Source organism: Manis javanica, chromosome 8 (genome assembly GCF_040802235.1).
Source record: "Manis javanica isolate MJ-LG chromosome 8, MJ_LKY, whole genome shotgun sequence".
NCBI lineage: Eukaryota > Metazoa > Chordata > Mammalia > Pholidota > Manidae > Manis > Manis javanica.
Window position 1 is genome coordinate 76,342,147 of NC_133163.1, and position 18,098 is coordinate 76,360,244.

The 18,098-nt window shown below is 39.0% G+C and overlaps 1 protein-coding gene across 1 annotated transcript in view; it reads left to right on the top strand.

Moving 5' to 3' along the window:
• Window positions 1-1,093: 1,093 nt before the first annotated feature.
• SUPT16H (SPT16 homolog, facilitates chromatin remodeling subunit) overlaps window positions 1,094-18,098 on the top strand; it is a 45,410-nt gene continuing 28,405 nt past the window's right edge. Inside the window, exon 1 of the mRNA XM_017640744.3 lies at window positions 1,094-1,278. Within this exon, the coding sequence (XP_017496233.1) occupies window positions 1,213-1,278 (66 nt within the window). The 5' untranslated portion in view covers window positions 1,094-1,212. The remainder of the gene's footprint in view (window positions 1,279-18,098) is intronic.

Genomic DNA, 18,098 nt, shown 5'->3' on the forward strand with positions numbered 1-18,098 from the left:
TTCCATTCTTCCCTTGTTCTATATGTGCTCAAACCCAATATAAATATTAAGAGTTTATGTTCATGATGGGTAATTTGAACGCAACTTAAGTTCATCACTGTTGATGGTAGCTTGAATAGGGCAGACAAGTCATTTGTGCTCCATTAAAGAATATGTAAATGTAAGTTTTCCAACTTCCTAAAGGCAAAGGAATTATTTAAGCTAAATAGCAGGCAAACTGTTGTTCCAGATTCAAACTCCAAGATCTTAGAAGAGACAAGAAGGAAGAATTTCTTCAAGAACCTCGTACATTTTGTTTCAAATTAACTGAAATAACAGTCCTTTGGGGAAACCGTAAGAATGGCGTCACTTCAAGAATTGCTGCAAGGAGACTGGCGAAAGACTTGGGCCCCGGGACTGAGTTGTTGTGTGAAGCCCCTCAGGCCATGTTTCTTATGACCCCTCCCCTAACATCCTGGCGCTCAGATGAAGCCTGGGCATTTTATTTGTTTTTCTAAAGTTAAGTCCCTTCATAGGTTGGGTCGTAATTTAACGGGAGGAGGGGTGCCCTCTTCCTTGAGGTGTGCCTGCACGGAGCCCCTGACCCTGCGTCCTGGCGCCGAGAGTACTTCCACGCCTGGGGCAGCAGCAGATTTTGTTTCCCCACCAATTCTAGAAGGGGAACGTACCCAGTTATGCTATAGTCTTCGTACTGGCATCCCAGGCCAGATCCTGCTCTTTCCTCTCCCCATTCCTTTACCGATGGGTGGGGCCATCACACCCACGCGCTGCAGCTTGGGTAGGGCAGAGTAGGCATGTCTGGCACCCACTCCCCGCCTTCGCATTTCCTAGCCGACCCCGCCGCATAAACTCTGAGCTCCTGGAAACCGCAGCCCGGCAGAGAGTAAGGGCGGGGACAGGGCGTCACATGATGGACTCTCAGGCGGTTGCAATTGACAAGAAAACCGCGCGAAATCAGGATTATTTTTGCGTTGTACGTTTTGTTTACTTCCCCACTCTTTTTCCTCCTCTCCTCCCCGTAACCACCCGAGAGAGGATTTTTAAAAAAATTTTTTAAATCCTTAGCGCTGTCGGGACCCGGAAGCGGAAAGGACCTTTTGAGGTCGACACTTCCGGGTCACTGAGAGAGTGCGGGATTCCGGGGCCGAGAGCGGGTGGCGGAGCCGGGACCTCGCGTGATTCTCGGAGCCCGAGGAGTAGCGGTGTCTGGCTATGGCTGTGACTCTGGACAAAGATGCTTATTACCGGCGAGTGAAGAGACTGTACAGCAATTGGCGGGTGAGAGATCTTATAATTTTCCCTCAGGAGCCCCCCACTGCCATCCCATAATAACCCTGCTTCTCGGCGCCCTTTTTCCCTTTCCGTTGGGAATTCCCGGGTTCAGTGCCGCGCGCCCCTTTAGTTGCCCCAGAAGAATTGGTCACAGATATCCTCGAATGCTGCCCTGAACAGGGAATCTCTTGCAATCACTCTGCCCTGCGGCCACCACCATCTTCCCCGCGTGCCGGCCCCGTCATGCCTAACAGCCGCCTCTCGTAGTCTTCCCGCCCTAGAGGAAGCATCATCTTTCCCTCCAACTCCGGGATTACTACTGGCTGCCCCTCCTACAGTGTTCACACACACCCACGCACTCGCTGTGTCCTTCTAGGACCCGAGGATTCAGCCTCAGGTCCCGCTAGAATCAGCCTCCCTAAAGAATGGATGGAGGAGCTAGGAGGATGTGAATCGGGCTCTGCTGAATCTTTTGCTGGAGTTAAAAAAAGAAATACCGCTAACGCGCAACCGTCTCATGTTCTAGGCCTTGCCGTGGGTAACACAGACACCTAACACTGAAAATCTGCAGGCATTAGCAAATACAAAAAACAATATGATGCCTGAAACCTCATTAGTTTTCCTTCTTGGTAGAGTATTGGGGCACGTGTTCAGAAAAAGAGCTGTTGTAGTTCCCAGTGTTTTAAAGATTGGGCAGTCATGCTGCTTGAAGAACGTATGCAGCTCAAATCTATTTTTATGATAGTAGTTTACCAATTCATACATTTCACTGCATGCTGTGGTGCAGCCTGAGCAGTCTAGCTTAAATCTGGCCTCTAAACTCTGTCATTCAGGGAAGAGAATACTAATAAAGACTTTGTAAAACCAGAAAAATACCCTGACAAAAATGATCAGCCCTGACTAAAGCATTGTAAACTTTCAAACTGATCCTTTACTATAAACCAAACTATTAGAACTAGTCATTTCTCTGCCGTTAATATTAAACATTCTTGTGCATGTTTTATCTTTTGAGGATAAATGGATTAGATAATGAAAATAAAATGGACTCTCTGTTACATTTTATGTAAAGCAAAAATAAGGACTGTATGTATGCTAGACAAATGCTGAGCATAAATTTCTTTAAAATTCTTTATTGGTTAATTCTAGATGTTTTTACAGCTGCTTCCATTGTCACATTTTAAAATTTGGACATGATCCATGTTAGAGAAATTTTCTAAAAGCCCTGATATTTTCTGAAGATAAATACTAGTATACCAGCAATAATGAAAAGCCCTTTCTCCCACTCTTAGACTCTGAAGTCATACACTTTGCTGTGATTGTTTCTTCTCCCAGTGAGTCAGAGTTTACCAAATTATTTTTTATCCTCTCTAGACCATTCATAAAAGCTAAGGTTAATACAGAGCTCAGAATTCCCCTATGTGTTAGGTAAATGCAAAGCATGAAACTGTAGATCTGAAGAGAGATTGGCAAACAATATCAAATGACAGTCTTTATATCCATGGAAGTTATTGGTCCCCAATTTTTGTTTCTCAAAAATCATTACTATTTATCTTGGCCCTTCTATTTAACTTAGTGACGTCCTTAGAAGGGGATGTTAGGTATTGATTTGACCCTGGTGTTATAAAACTGTGAGCCAAGTCAATATAGAAGTTCTCATTAGTAAGATTTGTGGCTAATTATTATGAAAATCTTATTTCATAGACTTTCTGCTTTTTATAACTATAAATTTTAATAACTGCCCGAAATCCACCTGTAGAATTTTTTCAAATTGAAGTATAGTTGATATACAATCTTTTTTTATAGACAGTATTTAATTTTTAATGTACACATTTTCATACCATATTAGATATTGCAGGAAAGTGCATAAGGGTATAAAAGGGTCTAGAACAAAAAGTAATACTGCATAAAAGTGCATAATACATAATGAGAAAAATTAAAATTTCTGTAATATACAGTCTTACATTGGTTTCAAGTATTCAACAGTAGTTTGCCGGTTACCCACATTATTAAATCCTCACCGCAACTAGTATAGTTACTGTCAACATAAAAGATGTTACAGAACCATTGACTATATTATCTATGCTGTACTACCATCCCTGTAACCAACTTATGAGTGAGAATTTTTGTGCCTCTTTAATCCCCCTCCCACCCACCTACCGTAACCCCTCCCCCATTGTAACCACCAGTCACTTCTCAATGTGTGAATCTTCTGCTATTTTGTTCATTTTGTTTTATTTTTATATTCCACAAATAAGTGAAATCATAATGGTATTTGTCTTTCTCTGCCTGGTTTCTTTCATTTAGCATAATACCATAGGTCTGTCCACGTTGTCACAACTGGCAGGATTTATTTTTAATGACCAAATAATATTCCATTGTGTATATGTACTACTATCCATTTGTCTATCGATGGACATTTGTTTCCATATCTTGGCTATTGTAAATGTGGCAGTAAGCATAGGGTTGCACATGTCTTTTCGAATCAGGGACTTTGTTTTCAGGTAAATTCCTAGAAGTGTAATTAAATTCCTAGAAGTGGAATTAAAGGGTCATATGATACTTCTATTTTTAGTTTTTTGAGGAACCTTGAAACTTCTTTCCCACCTGTACAATTTCTATATGCACAGTCTTTCCAGATTACAGTACAGTTGACCCTTCAATAACATGGGCCTGAACTGCACAGGTCCACATATACATGGATTTTTTCAATATGTATATTGGAAAACTCTTGGAGATTGGTGACAATTTGGAAAAACATCTTTTCTCTAGCTTACTCTGTTGTGAGAAGATGGTGTATAGTATACATAACATATAAAATAAGTGTCAGTTGATTGTTTATGTCATTAGTAAGGCTTCTGGTCTGCAATAGACTATTAGTAGTCAAGTTTGGAGGAGTCAGAAGTTATATGGGATTTTCAGCTGTTTAGGGATGGCACACCAACCCTCAGATTGTTCATTGGTCATCTGTACTTTCTGGTCTGCTTAAGCAAACAGTTTTCTGGGATAAGTTCTGGTTGCTTATCTTCTTAGTTGTAGCAGAAGGATACTGAAATATATGGATATATGCATGCTATACTTCTTTTTCTTTTACATTTCTTCCTTTTTTATTAAAAAATTTTTTTGGTGTTATTAATATACAATTACATGAGCAACATTGTGGTTACTACATTGCCCCATTATCAAGTCCCCACCACATACCCCCATTATAGTCACTGTCCATCAGCGTAGTAAGATGCTGTAGAGTCACTACTTGTCCCTCTCTGTGCTATACTGCCTTCCCCATACCCCCCTCTACATTATGTGCTAATCCTAATGCCCCTTATTCCCCTTATCCCACCCTTCCCACCCTCCACCCCCAATCCCTTTCCCTTTTGCAACTGTTAGTCCGTTCTTGGGTTCTGTTGAGTCTGCTGCTGTTTTGTTCCTTCAATTTTTGCTTTGTACTTATGCTCCTCAGATGAGTAAAATCATTTGGTACTTGCTTTCTCCACCTGGCGTATTTCACTGAGCATAATACCCTCTAGCTCCATCCATGTTGCAAATGGTAGGATTTGTTTTCTTCTTATGGTTAAATAATACTCCATTGTGTGTATGTACCACATCTTCTTTATCCATTCATCTACTGATGGACACTTAGGTTGCTTCCATTTCTTGGCTATTATAAATAGTGTTGCGATAAACATAGGGATGCATATGAAAAGCCCAGTCTTTTTGAAAATGGGCTCCTGCATTCTTACGGTAGATTCCTAAGAGTGGAATTTTTGGTACAAATGGTATTTCTATTTTTACTTTTTTGAGGAACCTCCAAACTGCTTTCCACAATGGTTGAACTAGTTTACAGTCCCACCAGCAGTGTAGGAGGGTTCCCCTTTCTCTGCATCCTCGCCAGCATTTGTTGTTCCTATTCTTTTCTATGTTGGCCATCCTAACTGCTGTGAGGTTGTATCTCATTGTGGTTTTAATTTGCGTTTCCCTGATTATTACCAATGCGGAGCATCTTTTCATGTCCTGTTGGCCATCTGAATTTCTTCTTTGGAGAATTGTCTGTTCATATCCTCTGCCCATGTTTTAATAGGGTTATTTGTTTTTTGGGTGTGGAGGTGTATGAGTTCTTTATATATATTGGATGTTAACCCCTTCTCAGATATGTCATTTACAAATATATTCTCCCATTCTGTAGGATGCCGTTTTGTTCTGCTGATGGTGTCCTTTGCTGTACAGAAGCTTTTTAGCATGATGTAATCCTATTTGTTCATTTTTTATTTTGTCTCTCTTGCCTGAGGAGATGTGTTCAGGAAAAAGTTGCTCATTTTTATATTCAAGAGATTTTTGCCTATCTTTTCTTCTAAGAGTTTTATGGTTTCATGACTTCCATTCAGGTCTTTGATCCATTTTGAGTTTATTTTTTGTGTATGGGGTTAGACAATAATCCAGTTACATTCTCTTGCATGTAGCTGTCCAGTTTTGCCAACACCAGCTGTTGAAGAGACTGTCATTTCCCAATTGTATATCCATGGCTCCTTAATCATATATTAATTGACCATATATGCTTGGATTTATATCTGGGCTCTCTAGTCTGTTCCTTTGGTCTATGGGTCTGTTCCTGTGCTAGTCCTAAATTGTCTTGATTACTGTGGCTTTGTAGTAGCACTTGAAGTCAGGGAGTTTAGTCACCCCTTCTTTATTCTTCCTTCTCAGGATTGCTTTGGCTATTCAGGGTCTTTTGTGGTTCCATATGAATTTTAGAACTATTTGTTCTAGTTCATTGAAGAATGTTGTTGGTATTTTGATAGGGATTGCATTGAATCTGTAGATTGCTTTGGGCAGGATGGCCATTTTAACAATATTAATTCTTCCTATCCATGAGCATGGGATGTGTTTCCATTTATTCATATCTTCTTTAATTTCTCTCCTGAGTGTCTTGTAGTTTTTGGGGTATAGGTCTTTCACTTCCGTGGTTAGGTTTATTCCTAGGTATTTTATTCTTTTTGATGCAACTGTGAATGGAATTGTTTTCCTGATTTCTTTTTCTGCTAATTCATCGTTAGTGTATAGGAATGCAACAATTTCTGTGTATTAATTTTGTGTCCTGCAACTTTGCTGAATTCAGATACTAGATCTGATAGTTTTGGAGTGGATTCTTTAGGGTTTTTTATGTCCAATATGTCATCTGCAAACAGTGACAGTTTAACTTCTTCCTTACCAATCTGGATGCCATTTATTTCTTTGTGTTGTCTGATTGCTGTGGCTAGGACCTCCAGAACTATGTTGAATAAAAGCGGGGAGAGTGGGCATCCTTGTCTTGTTCCTGATCTTAAAGGAAAAGCTTTCAGCTTCTTGCTGTTAAGTATAATGTTGGCTGTGGGTTTGTCATATATGGCCTTAAATATGTTAAGGTACTTGCCCTTTATATCTCATTTCTTTCTTTTTTAATAAAACATTGAAATAAAAGAATAACTTGCAATTAACTATCTAAATCCCAAGCCATGTGTTGCCAGCTCCCGTCTTCAGAGAGATCTCTGTTATGACAAATTAACTAAAAAATTACTTTGGGCTCTATACCCACTTTTCTTTTAGACAGCCTTAGCCTTAAGCATAAACCTTTCAGAACTGTATGGGTGCTTATAGTAACTCCAACTCTCTTGAACTACATGTATAGAGTCATACAGAACCAAAGAGCTACTAATTATTTTTTTTAATAAGAGTAGGAGCTAATATGGCTCCTGATCTCACCTATCTGCAAATTGAATTTGGATTAGGTACATATTGAGAGGCTGTTGCAAATAAAATACATTATTTCTTAGTTAAAATTTTCATAGCTCATGGCCTAAAAACAGTTGCAGTATCACAATTTTAATTGAGTAGAAACTTCTAAAACAAACCTTATATGTGAGTAGCTAGTGTCATTGTAGAGAGATGAGGAAATAGGTTCAGTCAAAAATCAAACATGTGATCTCCACAGTGACTGGAACTTAGTACTGTTTTTATGACTCTTCTTGGACATTTGGCTGTAGCCCAGTCCTGCCTCTTATTTTTTAATTTAGAATTGCTGTGAGCAGAAGGGTTTGCAGCCTCCACCTGTTTCTGCATTAGAAACCCCCAGGTGGTAGTGGTGGGTTATGAGAGTGGGCTGGGGGCTTCTCCTCTGTCCTCATACTTACTGCTTCCTTATTCAGAGCTTCCCAGCCTTTTCATGATTGAGATTATGTTTAACCAAGTAATACAATTAGTACTGCATGGGTTACAGTGCAGTTGGTCACCCCGCATTGTAGGGTCCAGCTTTGAGAGCTGAGGGGTACACTATCCAGGCACCTGTGTGACTCATTTGAGACCTGCCTGTTAGAACATCCTGTTATGAGTGAAATTTGACTTCAGTCATCTGCCTTTTGTCCTCCTGAGAATGTCAGAATAGCAGCTATTTTCAAAAGAATACTGATCCAGTGTATCCATTCACGTGGCTCTGTGCGACCAGTTAGGGTTGATGTGGTGGGTGGCTCCAACCCTGCAAAGAAAGTTTGTGTCTGTGGAGCAACCTAATAAGTTATAGTGTCAGTGTTTCCCTTCAGTGTCACTTTCTGGCTCTTTGCTGATGTTTGTCATGGACAAGTTTCTTGGTCTGGATTGCTCTCCAAGACTAGGCAGTTATCTTCTGTGGCTTAGGAAGGTTCTTTAACAGGCTTTTCCATTAGACTCATAGACACTGAGAAGTGACTGATGGTTACCAAGGGGAGGGGGACTGTTGAACCACTGTGATGTACATTTGATAATTAAAAAAAAAAAATACAGGCTTTTCCTGTACTACTTTCAGCAAGATAATGGGTTACTTCCACCCATCTCAATTCTTTATGGCTTTTTCGTCTCTGGAGTGAGATAGAGAAAGGTGTAAATGACGCTTTGGTTTCTTGAGTAAAGAGGAGGACTAGGTGGAAGTAAATGCCTGGATATGTTGGGATTCATTTATTCTTGTTTATTCATCTTTTATCATGTACTCTAGTGATCTACTTTTTTATAGATGTTTGTTTTTTATTCCAATAGCAAGTGTAGTGCCTGGCATGTAGTAGGGTACTCAGTAAACAATGGTGACTTTGGTAAGCTTTCATGCATACATCCTTTTCTTGGTTTGAAGAGATTTCTATTCAGTGTGTTCTTGGGGTGTCCATAAGTCCTGTCTTCCTTGGAACTGTTGTTCACCTGCTGTCCGTATGTAACTATTAATGGCATCCCCTTTTATTCTCAAAATTGTCTGGATTTGGTTTGGGTTATAAATTATACAGGTGTCCTAGCTATAACCAGAGACTCAAAATGTTTCCTCTTGTAATGCAATCCCTGTTTGGTTCAAAGGAAGATAGATAGATGTTCCTCTGCTGCAGTATTTCCTCAACTTTTGTTATCACCTTCACAGGTTTTGCTGACTCCTTACCACCTATATTATTTACTTTGCACTTTAAAAAGTTATTTTTAATCAAATAATACATACATAGGTTTTTTTAAAGCAAATACTTATAAAACCTTAAAACAAAAAAGTCATCTGCACCAGAAACAACCACTTCCTGTTCTTCTCTTTAGTATTTTGAAGTAAAACCTAAATACTGCTATTTCTTTGTCAGTTTTAGATAGTAACTGTTGTTTTGGTAGATTAGGATTTAAATTCATTGTTTTGTATACTACCTCACTCATTCCAGCTTCCTTATCTCCTGATACTTAAAACTTCTTGACACATTGTTATGGAAAATTTTCAAGCATACAAAAAGATGAAAGAATTTCACAGTGAACACCCATTTACCACCTAGATTGTACAATTAACATTTTATTACATTTGCTTTATCACACATCCATACCTCTTGATAAATTTTCTTTTTCGCAATTTTGGTAAAATCAGTAGTCAGTTTACATTGTTAGGCTCATGTGAATGTTTTCACTGCTGGGTGAAGTAATAAGAGTACTATTTCCTTTTCTCTACAGGTTTTCATTTTTCCTGGCATTAATGATTGCCTCAATTTTTCTTCTTTTTTTAGTGCCCCTAGCCCTAATTTTTTCCTGCAGGTCTGTCATAAACTTATCAGTCTTCTGTTTTGAAGTTCTCACACTTGTAAGTTATTTTATTAATTCTGTGTGTGCCTTTTAAACATCACCACCATGCACCCTCCTGCCTTATATGACTTTATCCATATGGGGTGCTCTTGAGTCTGTATTGAACCTTGGGACTTTCCTGTTGGGTCTCTCATATCCTACAGCCAATGCCTTGATATTTTCCTTTGCTTTGTTTGAACATTTTCTCTAAGAACTTTTTAAGGAAGGATACAGGGAATATATATTTCTTAGACCCTGTGTGTCTTAACAAGTTTTATTCTACGTCACTTTTGGTTAATAATATAGTTCAATGGGTATAAAATTTGAGGTTGGAAATCTCTCAGAATTCTGATCAGAATTTTGAACCTGTTATTTGTCAGACTTCAAGTTTTTAGTATTACTTATGAGAAGGCTGATGTGAATCTATTTTCTGGTCCAATATATATGACCCCTTGTTTACTCTGAATCATTTAGAATCGTTTATTTTATGGTTGTGTTAATTCCTTGATTTTTGATATTTCAGTGCCTTGGTATGAGTCTTGTTTTTTCTCCCTTGTATTGAGGCGGGATTGGAAGGCCATTTCCCTTTCAGTCTCAAGACTCAAATTCGTTACTGCTGGAATCTTGCATTCTTTATTTTCTCTCCTCCATTTCCTCAGTGATCTCTTCCCACCCCTTAACCCCTGAAATTCCTATTCAGTAAGGTATAGACCTCTTGGCTTAAAGTTGTTAGTTTTCAGTGTAATTTCTTATCTCTTTGTCTTCTACTTACAGATACCGTTTCTTAACTTATTTTCCCCCTTTTTATTGAGTTTTAAAAGTTTTCCAGCTCTTTTTAATCTTACGAGTTCTTTCTTGTCCTCTGTTCTTTTGTTTTATGAATGTACCATGTCTTTGTTATAGGAGGTGTTTCTATTTAATTTTTATTTTCTGTCTTCTCCTTGTCTGTTTCTCATGGGTTGTTTGCTTTCTCTCTTAAATATTGGAGACTTCATGAAAACCAAAAATGAGGCTTGGTTACCAATCCATGTTAAAAGTAAGGCAAAAAGAAATTGGTTGGAAGCACGGCAGGAATAGGGCCTCTCAACTAGTGAGGGCTGCTAAATAGTGAATAGGCTTGGTTATTCTGTGGAGGACCCCTAAATGTCAGTATCTTAAATATTTTTCTCTGAATTCAGTGAGGATGCACACACACAAAATTCTCCAATTCTTTTCCTTGGAGACATTTGCTTCCAGTTAACTGTCATTGAAAATACAGACTTTCATTTAATTCCCCAACATTTAGTACTTACCTTCTGCTGGGCCTAATATCTGAGTCTAGAGCCTTTCTGAGCCCATTTTTCCAGAGGATAAATCAAGTCTTTTTCAGGGGAATTAGGAGTCATCTTAGGGCTTCCAAGAACTGGGAGGGATCCATCTCTTAGGCTTGTTAACCATACCTTCTGTTTTTAGCCCTTAACTTACCCATGTACAATATGCCCCACTCCCCTTCCCTGATACTTGGTGCCTCCTGAGTTCTAAGCCCATCGAGCTCTATGAGCTATGCACATGAATACTATCAATATATTCCCAGTGAGAATGCACATCAGGCACTTAGAGTATAGCTACCCTTGCTCTGGTTTGTCATTTGCTACTCTCTGTCCTTTTTTTCCCTAAAGCTTTTGAACTCTTTAAACCTAAATACATTCAGAAAGGATACTTTATATCACTGAGTGGAAAATTGTGTCACTTTTCCAGAATAAAAAGTTGCTGTTAAAAAATAAAGATTCAAGCACAGCTGAGTCATTAAATTGTAGTAGGTGTTAAGGACTAGTATTAAACATATATCCTTGATGCAATCAAACGGGTTAAAAGAATTGAAGCATATGTAACTTTTTTGCTCTGATGGGATATTTAAAACCACATCTGTAATCACCTACAGTTACCTCCTTCCTATATGGATTGTACACTTTCAGAAAGTCTATATTCTTCTGAACATATTCTGTACTGATGATGTAATGTACAGCTCATCTTTGACATCAGTAACCATGGTACACAGTAGATTTTCAGCAAATAGACATCTGTCTTGCATAATAATGATGGTAAACACCTAGTAGTTAACTATGAGCTGAGCACTATTCTAAGCACTTTATACACATTAGCTCATTTAATTCTCACATCAACAATAATGATTGAGGAGACTGGAGCACAGAGAATTTAAGTCATAATAAGTGATGGGGTCAAGGATTCAAACCCAGGCAGTCTGACTTCAAAGTGAGCTCTTACCCAGTAGGCAGACATTACTGTCTCGGTAAATACAGAAGGCAGACCTTGGTATCTATTGCTTGTAGTTGCTGAAAAATATTTTGGTATGTTTAAGAAGTCACCAGTACTAACATCTTACCTGAAGAATTTCTCAGATGACTCTAAGTCTCCTTATAGATAAAAATCAGAAAACTTCCAAAGCAATTATAGGACGTACGTGAAAGTATTCTCTTGTCTGATTGGCTAACTGAAAGAGACAGATGGTAGAAAAAGTATTACTTTACCTGTTACTCTGTAATAATTGTATCCTAATGAAAACATTTTAATTAGACTTTCAGCACCTTTAAGACCTAGGTCATCATTAGTGTGAGGATTGCGTATGTATTTGTGTGGGGATTTATATTGTGCTAGGTCTTGATTTGGGATTTTGAATATGATGATCCATACTGCCTAAAGTTTTAATGTGAGGATTACAGATGGTTAATTCAAGGCACAAACAAAAAATTGCTCATTGAAGGAGTAATAAATACTATTACTCCTGTCTGAAACATATATTTCAGCAAGCCTTTAGGTGTCAATTACAGCAGAGAAATTAGGGAGGCAGAAATTGAAGACCTTAAAGGGTTTGGTGGAAGTTGAGAGTCTGTGTACACCAGGGGTCACTGCCACAAGATGGCCCACCTAGAAGGGGGAGCACAGGGATCACAGTGCAGATTGGACAGGGGCTCAAGGCCATGTCCTGAAGACCAAGGTACAGGAGATCAGGTAGGAATGGGGCCATTTATGCAGCACAGAGCTGAGCCCCCACTGCCTGGAACAGCCACTCTGCACATGAGCTGGTCCTGGGGCAAGGGCTATTAGCTTTGAGGTTTTTTTTTTTTTTTTGTAACCAGCCCCCTCCACTGCAGGATTTTAAAGCAGATTCCAGATATGATTTACTCAAACTATTTTAGTACTATATAACTTTATTATAATGTTACTTTGGGTAACAACACATGAATTTTACACAGAAATTAATAAAAATCTCACAGTTTTAGAAGCCAGTTTTCAGATGTAGTATGTAGAAGGCATTCATACTCCTCATAAGGTTTGAAAATACAAAAACACATTCAGATTCTTCTGTCCCAAGTATTAGGTTGTCCAGCATTTGTCTTGAGGTATCTTTACCACTTGGAAGAATTATGATACTTGGTAATTTTCTATATGAGGCACGAATTCTACTAAAGGATTGTAATTAGGAAGGAAGAAGAAAAGGTATATAAGTAGCAGATGGAAGAAAACATGGGAAGATTGATAATTTCTTTGACATATCTTCTTGTAGAGTAACATAAGCATGTATAGGTTTTAAACTACTAATTAAATTGCATACACAAATTAACATAATAGGAATACAGCTACATAACAAAAGCCAGACCTACAATTACAAGCCATATCCAGTGAAACCAAGAAAAGCAGTTAGGTACCCTAGGCATTTATGAAAACTTTTCAGTGATATAATGTCTAACTGAATTTGAATAGTTTGAGAAAAATCACACAAATTAAAACAACACATTCCTGAGAACTGTTCACATCCCGTATGTTCTGTTAACAGTAGATAGTCTATAGTCGCACGATTTTAGAGCACTGCAACTTGCACTTCTCCTAATTCTTGGTTGAGTTCTGACAGTATAGATACAGTCAAATTTGTTGTTTTACTGTATGCACAGGCCAGTTTAGATATCTCCTTCTTCATTCCAATGGCAAGTCCAGGAACCGGTGGGATGAATGCAGCTACAACTGCAACAGCGCCAGGATCTTTGTTGAAGTTTTTTGATGATCATCTTCTGGAATGACTCTTCCAGAGGATGTTGGTGTTGGAAGTTCTTCATATCATATCTTAATTCGTTTTCTGGGTAGCCAAATTAGGCTTTGATCCTCTGTATAAACACAAACAAACCCTTTGCCCACACTTTGATATGACCTTTATACCATTGTGAGGAACGTATTGGAGATCACTACACAGGAACTGCTTTTTTTCTTTTTTTTAAGAGAAAGGAATATTATCAGAAAAATGTACTTCCATAGCTGATCATCTGACACCCTTTAAAAGATCAAAATTAAGGATTTGTAAAGCATGCATTAATCGTTGATTTGCAGTTAGTTTTATCCTATCAGGGAGTAATCCCCCTTTTCTTTCTCCTTTTTTTTTGTTATCATTAATCTACAATTACATGAAGAATATTTTGTTTACTAGACTCTCCCCTATTCCAAGTCCCCCCCACAAACCCCATTACAGTCTCTGTCCGTCAGCATAGCAAAAGTTGTAGAATCACTACTTGTCTTCTCTGTGTTGCACAGCCCTCCCCTTTCTCCCACCCCCCCATTATGCATGCTAATCATAATACCTCCTTTCTTCTCCCCCCTCTTATCCCTCCCTACCCACCCATCCTCCCCAGTCCCTTTCCCTTTGGTACCTGTTAGTCCATTCTTGTGTTTTGTGATTCTGCTGCTGTTTTGTTCCTTCAGTTTTTCCTTTGTTCTTATACTCCACAGATGAGTGAAATCATTTGGTATTTCTTTTTCTCCGCTTGGCTTATTTCACTGAGTATAATACCCTCTAGCTCCATCCATGTTGTTGCAAATGGTAGGATTTGTTTTCTTCTTATGCTGAATAATATTTCATTGTGTATATGTACCACATCTTTATCCATTCATTTACTGATGGACACTTAGGTTGCTTCCAATTCTTGGCTATTGTAAATAGTGCTGCGATAAACATAGGGATGCATCTGTCTTTTTCAAACTGGAGTGCTGCATTCTTAGGGTAAATTCCTAGGAGTGGAATTCCTGGGTCAAATGGTCAGTCTATTTTCAGCATTTTGAGGAACCTCCATACTGCTTTCCACAATGGTTGAACTAATTTACATTCCCACCAGCAGTGTAGGAGGGTTCCACTTTTTCCACAGCCTCGCCAACATTTGTTGTTGTTTGTCTTTTGAATGGTAGCCATCCTTACTGGTGTGAGGTGATATCTCATTGTGGTTTTAATTTGCATTTCTCTGATAATTAGCTATGTGGAGCATCTTTTCATGTGTCTGTAAGCCATCTGAATTTCTTTTTGGAGAAGTGTCTGTTCAGTTCCTCTGCCCATTTTTTCATTGGATTATTTGTTTTTTGTTTGTTAAGGTGGGTGAGCTCATTATATATTTTGGATGTCAAGCCTTTATCTGATATGTCATTTACAAATATATTCTCCCATACTGTAGGGTACCTTTTTGTTCTATTGATGGTGTCTTTTGCTGTACAGAAGCTTTTCAGCTTAATATAGTCCCACTTGTTCATTTTTGCTTTTGTTTTCCTTGCCCAGGGAGATATGTTCAAGAAGAGGTCACTCATGTTTATGTCTAAGAGATTTTTGCCTATGTTTTTTCCTAAGAGTTTTATGGTTTCATGACTTAGATTCAGGTTTTTGATCCATTTCGAATTTACTTTTGTGTATGGGGTTAGACAGTGGTTCAGTTTCATTCTTACATGTAGCTGTCCAGTTTTTCCAGCACCATCTGTTGAATAGACTGTCGTTTCCCTATTGTATGTCCATAGCTCCTTTTTCAAATATTAATTGACCATATATGTTTGGGTTAATGTCTGGAGTCTCTAATCTGTTCCACTGGTCTGTGGCTCTGTTCTTGTGCCAGTACCAAATTGTCTTGATTACTATGGCTTTCTAGTAGAGCTTGAAGTTGGGGAGTGAGATCCCCCCCACTTTCTTCTTCTTTTTCAGGATTGCTTTGGCTATTCGGGGTCTTTGGTGTTTCCATATGAATTTTTGAACTATTTGTTCCAGTTCATTGAAGAATGTTGCTGGTAATTTGAGAGGGATTGCATCAAATCTGTATATTGCTTTGGGCAGGATGGCCATTTTGACAATACTAATTCTTCCTAGCCAGGAGCATGGGATGAGTTTCCATTTGTTAGTGTCCCCTTTAATTTCTCTTAAGAGTGTCTTGTAGTTTTCAGGGTATAAGTCTTTCACTTCTTCGGTTAGGTTTATTCCTAGGTATTTTATTCTTTTTGATGCAATTGTGAATGGCATTGTTTTCCTGATTTCTCTTTCTATTCGCTCATTGTTAGTGTATAGGAAAGTCACAGATTTCTGTGTGTTAATTTTGTATCCTGCAACTTTGCTGTATTCTGATATCAGTTCTAGTAGTTTTGGAGTGGAGTCTTTAGGGTTTTTTATGTATAATATCATGTCATCTGCAAATAGTGACAGTTTAACTTCTTCTTTACCAATCTGGATTCCTTGTATTTCTTTGTTTTGTCTAATTGCCGTGGCTAGGACCTCCAGTACTATGTTAAATAACAGTGGGGAGAGTGGGCATCCCTGTCTTGTTCCTGATCTCATAGGAAAAGCTTTCAGCCTCTCGCTGTTCAGTATGATGTTGGCTGTGGGTTTATCATATATGTCCTTTATTATGTTGAGGTACTTGCCCTCTATACCCATTTTGCTGAGTTTTTATCATGAATGGATGTTGAATTTTGTCAAATGCTTTTTCAGCATCTATGGAGATGATCATGTGGTTTTTGTCCTTTTTGTTTCTATTCCATCAATGGCCTCTTGCATCTTATCCATTCCGCTTATAAATCCTTCCAGAGTTTGTTTCACTTCTGTAATCTCCTTCCCGACATCTGTAATCTCCCTCCGGACTTCATCCCTTAGCTCTTGTATATTTCTCTGCATCTCCGTCAGCATGTTTATGGTTTTTATTTTGAATTCTTTTTCAGGAAGACTGGTTAGGTCTGTCTCCTTCTCAGCTCTTGTCTGTGTATTCTTTGTCTACCTCTAATTTTGCCTTTTCATGGTGATAGAGATAGTTTGCAGAGCTGGCATGATGACAGCTGGAAGAACTCTTTTTGTTGGTTTGTGGCCTTCCTCTCATGGGAGAACAGCGACCTCTAGTGACTTGTGCTGGGCAGCTGTGGGCAGACAGGGCTTCTGATTCTTGCCCGGCCACTATGGAGTTTATCTCCGCTGTTTCTGTGGACGTGACCTGCCTCAGGCTGCTGGTCCAGTATGGTGGAGCCGTGTTGGAGTGGGAACGGCCGGGAGGCTGTTTATCTCCGTGAGGAGCCTCTGAGCTGCCCTGCTATCCAGGGGTTTAGGGTGCCCGGAGTTCCCTGTTGCTGGACTATGTGTCCCAGGAAGCTTCCGTATGGCTGTGGGGTCCCTGTCCCTTTAAGACTTTCAAAAAGCACTCGCTTTTCTTGTCCCATGGATGCTGGCTGTGGGGACCCACTCGCAGGTTTTACTCTCCCGTTTCCCTACTATCCAGCACACCACGCACTGTGTGTCTGCGCTCCCGGTTCAGATGGCTAGGGCTGGGTATTTAGCAGTCCTGGGCTCCCTCTCCCTCCCCACTCTGACTCCTCCTGCCAGGGAGCTGAGGTGGGGGGCACTCGGTTCCTGCTGGGCCGTGGTTTGTATCTTACCCCCTTCACGAGGCGCTAGGTTCTCGCAGATGTAGATGTAGTCTGCCTCTTGTCCTGTATCTTCTGGTCTCACTTTTAGGAATATTTGTATTTGTTGTATTTTCAAAAATATATATGGTTTTGGGAGGAGATTTCCACTGCTCTACTCACGCCACCATCTTGGCTCCTTCCGAAACTGGAAAACTTTTTCAGATATTTATGGATATTGTTTGTTACTACACTTAAACTATAGAAGTGGTAATATCTTAAAAGTTAGTTGTAATGTGGAATCTGAAACTCCAGCAATAGACTTCTCATACTCAAGTTAGTGGTCTATTTTACACCTTTGATCCTTTACCCATGGTGACTTTTGTAACATGCATTTGGAAAGTACTGGTTCTGTGTTGTGCAGAGCTTCTAATATTATACATTTTGTTATATAATATTGTATATGTTAACATCACTACTAATCTCAGAAAAATATTGAGTGGGAATCTGTCAATTTCACAGTGGTGGGTGCAAGTTTTTAAATTTTTTATTTTTGCTTGAAAATCATTAACATTTATATCATTCATTTTCCTTGAAGTGACACACTCACTTCATTCATTTTCAAGAAAATGTATGTTAGGTACCCACGTCTTTCAGTGGCGAGTCCAGCGTGTTACTCAGACCTGTACAGATGCTTTTCCATTAGACCGTCATCATACTTCATTGTGCACGTAGAAAGGCTATGTGTGTACTTCATTTTTTAACAGAGAATATTAAAAAGATACATACACTAGGTTTGGGATTGCATAATACTAATCATTTTTACTGCATCAAGAACATTCTTTGGTGAAACTGAATTTTTTTTCCCCTTTTTTTCCATGAGTGTGTGGTAATGTAGAATTGATTTGGTGCCATGGCCTTGATTACCACTAAGGCACTAGCAGTTTTAACAGCCATTGCTTTTACATCATCAGTAAAAACTAATGATAAATGTTTACCAGATTGAAGGAAAGCATTTTCTCACTGAAAATCTCTGGGGGAATACATACAGTTTCTATGTAGTAACTTTGGGTTAT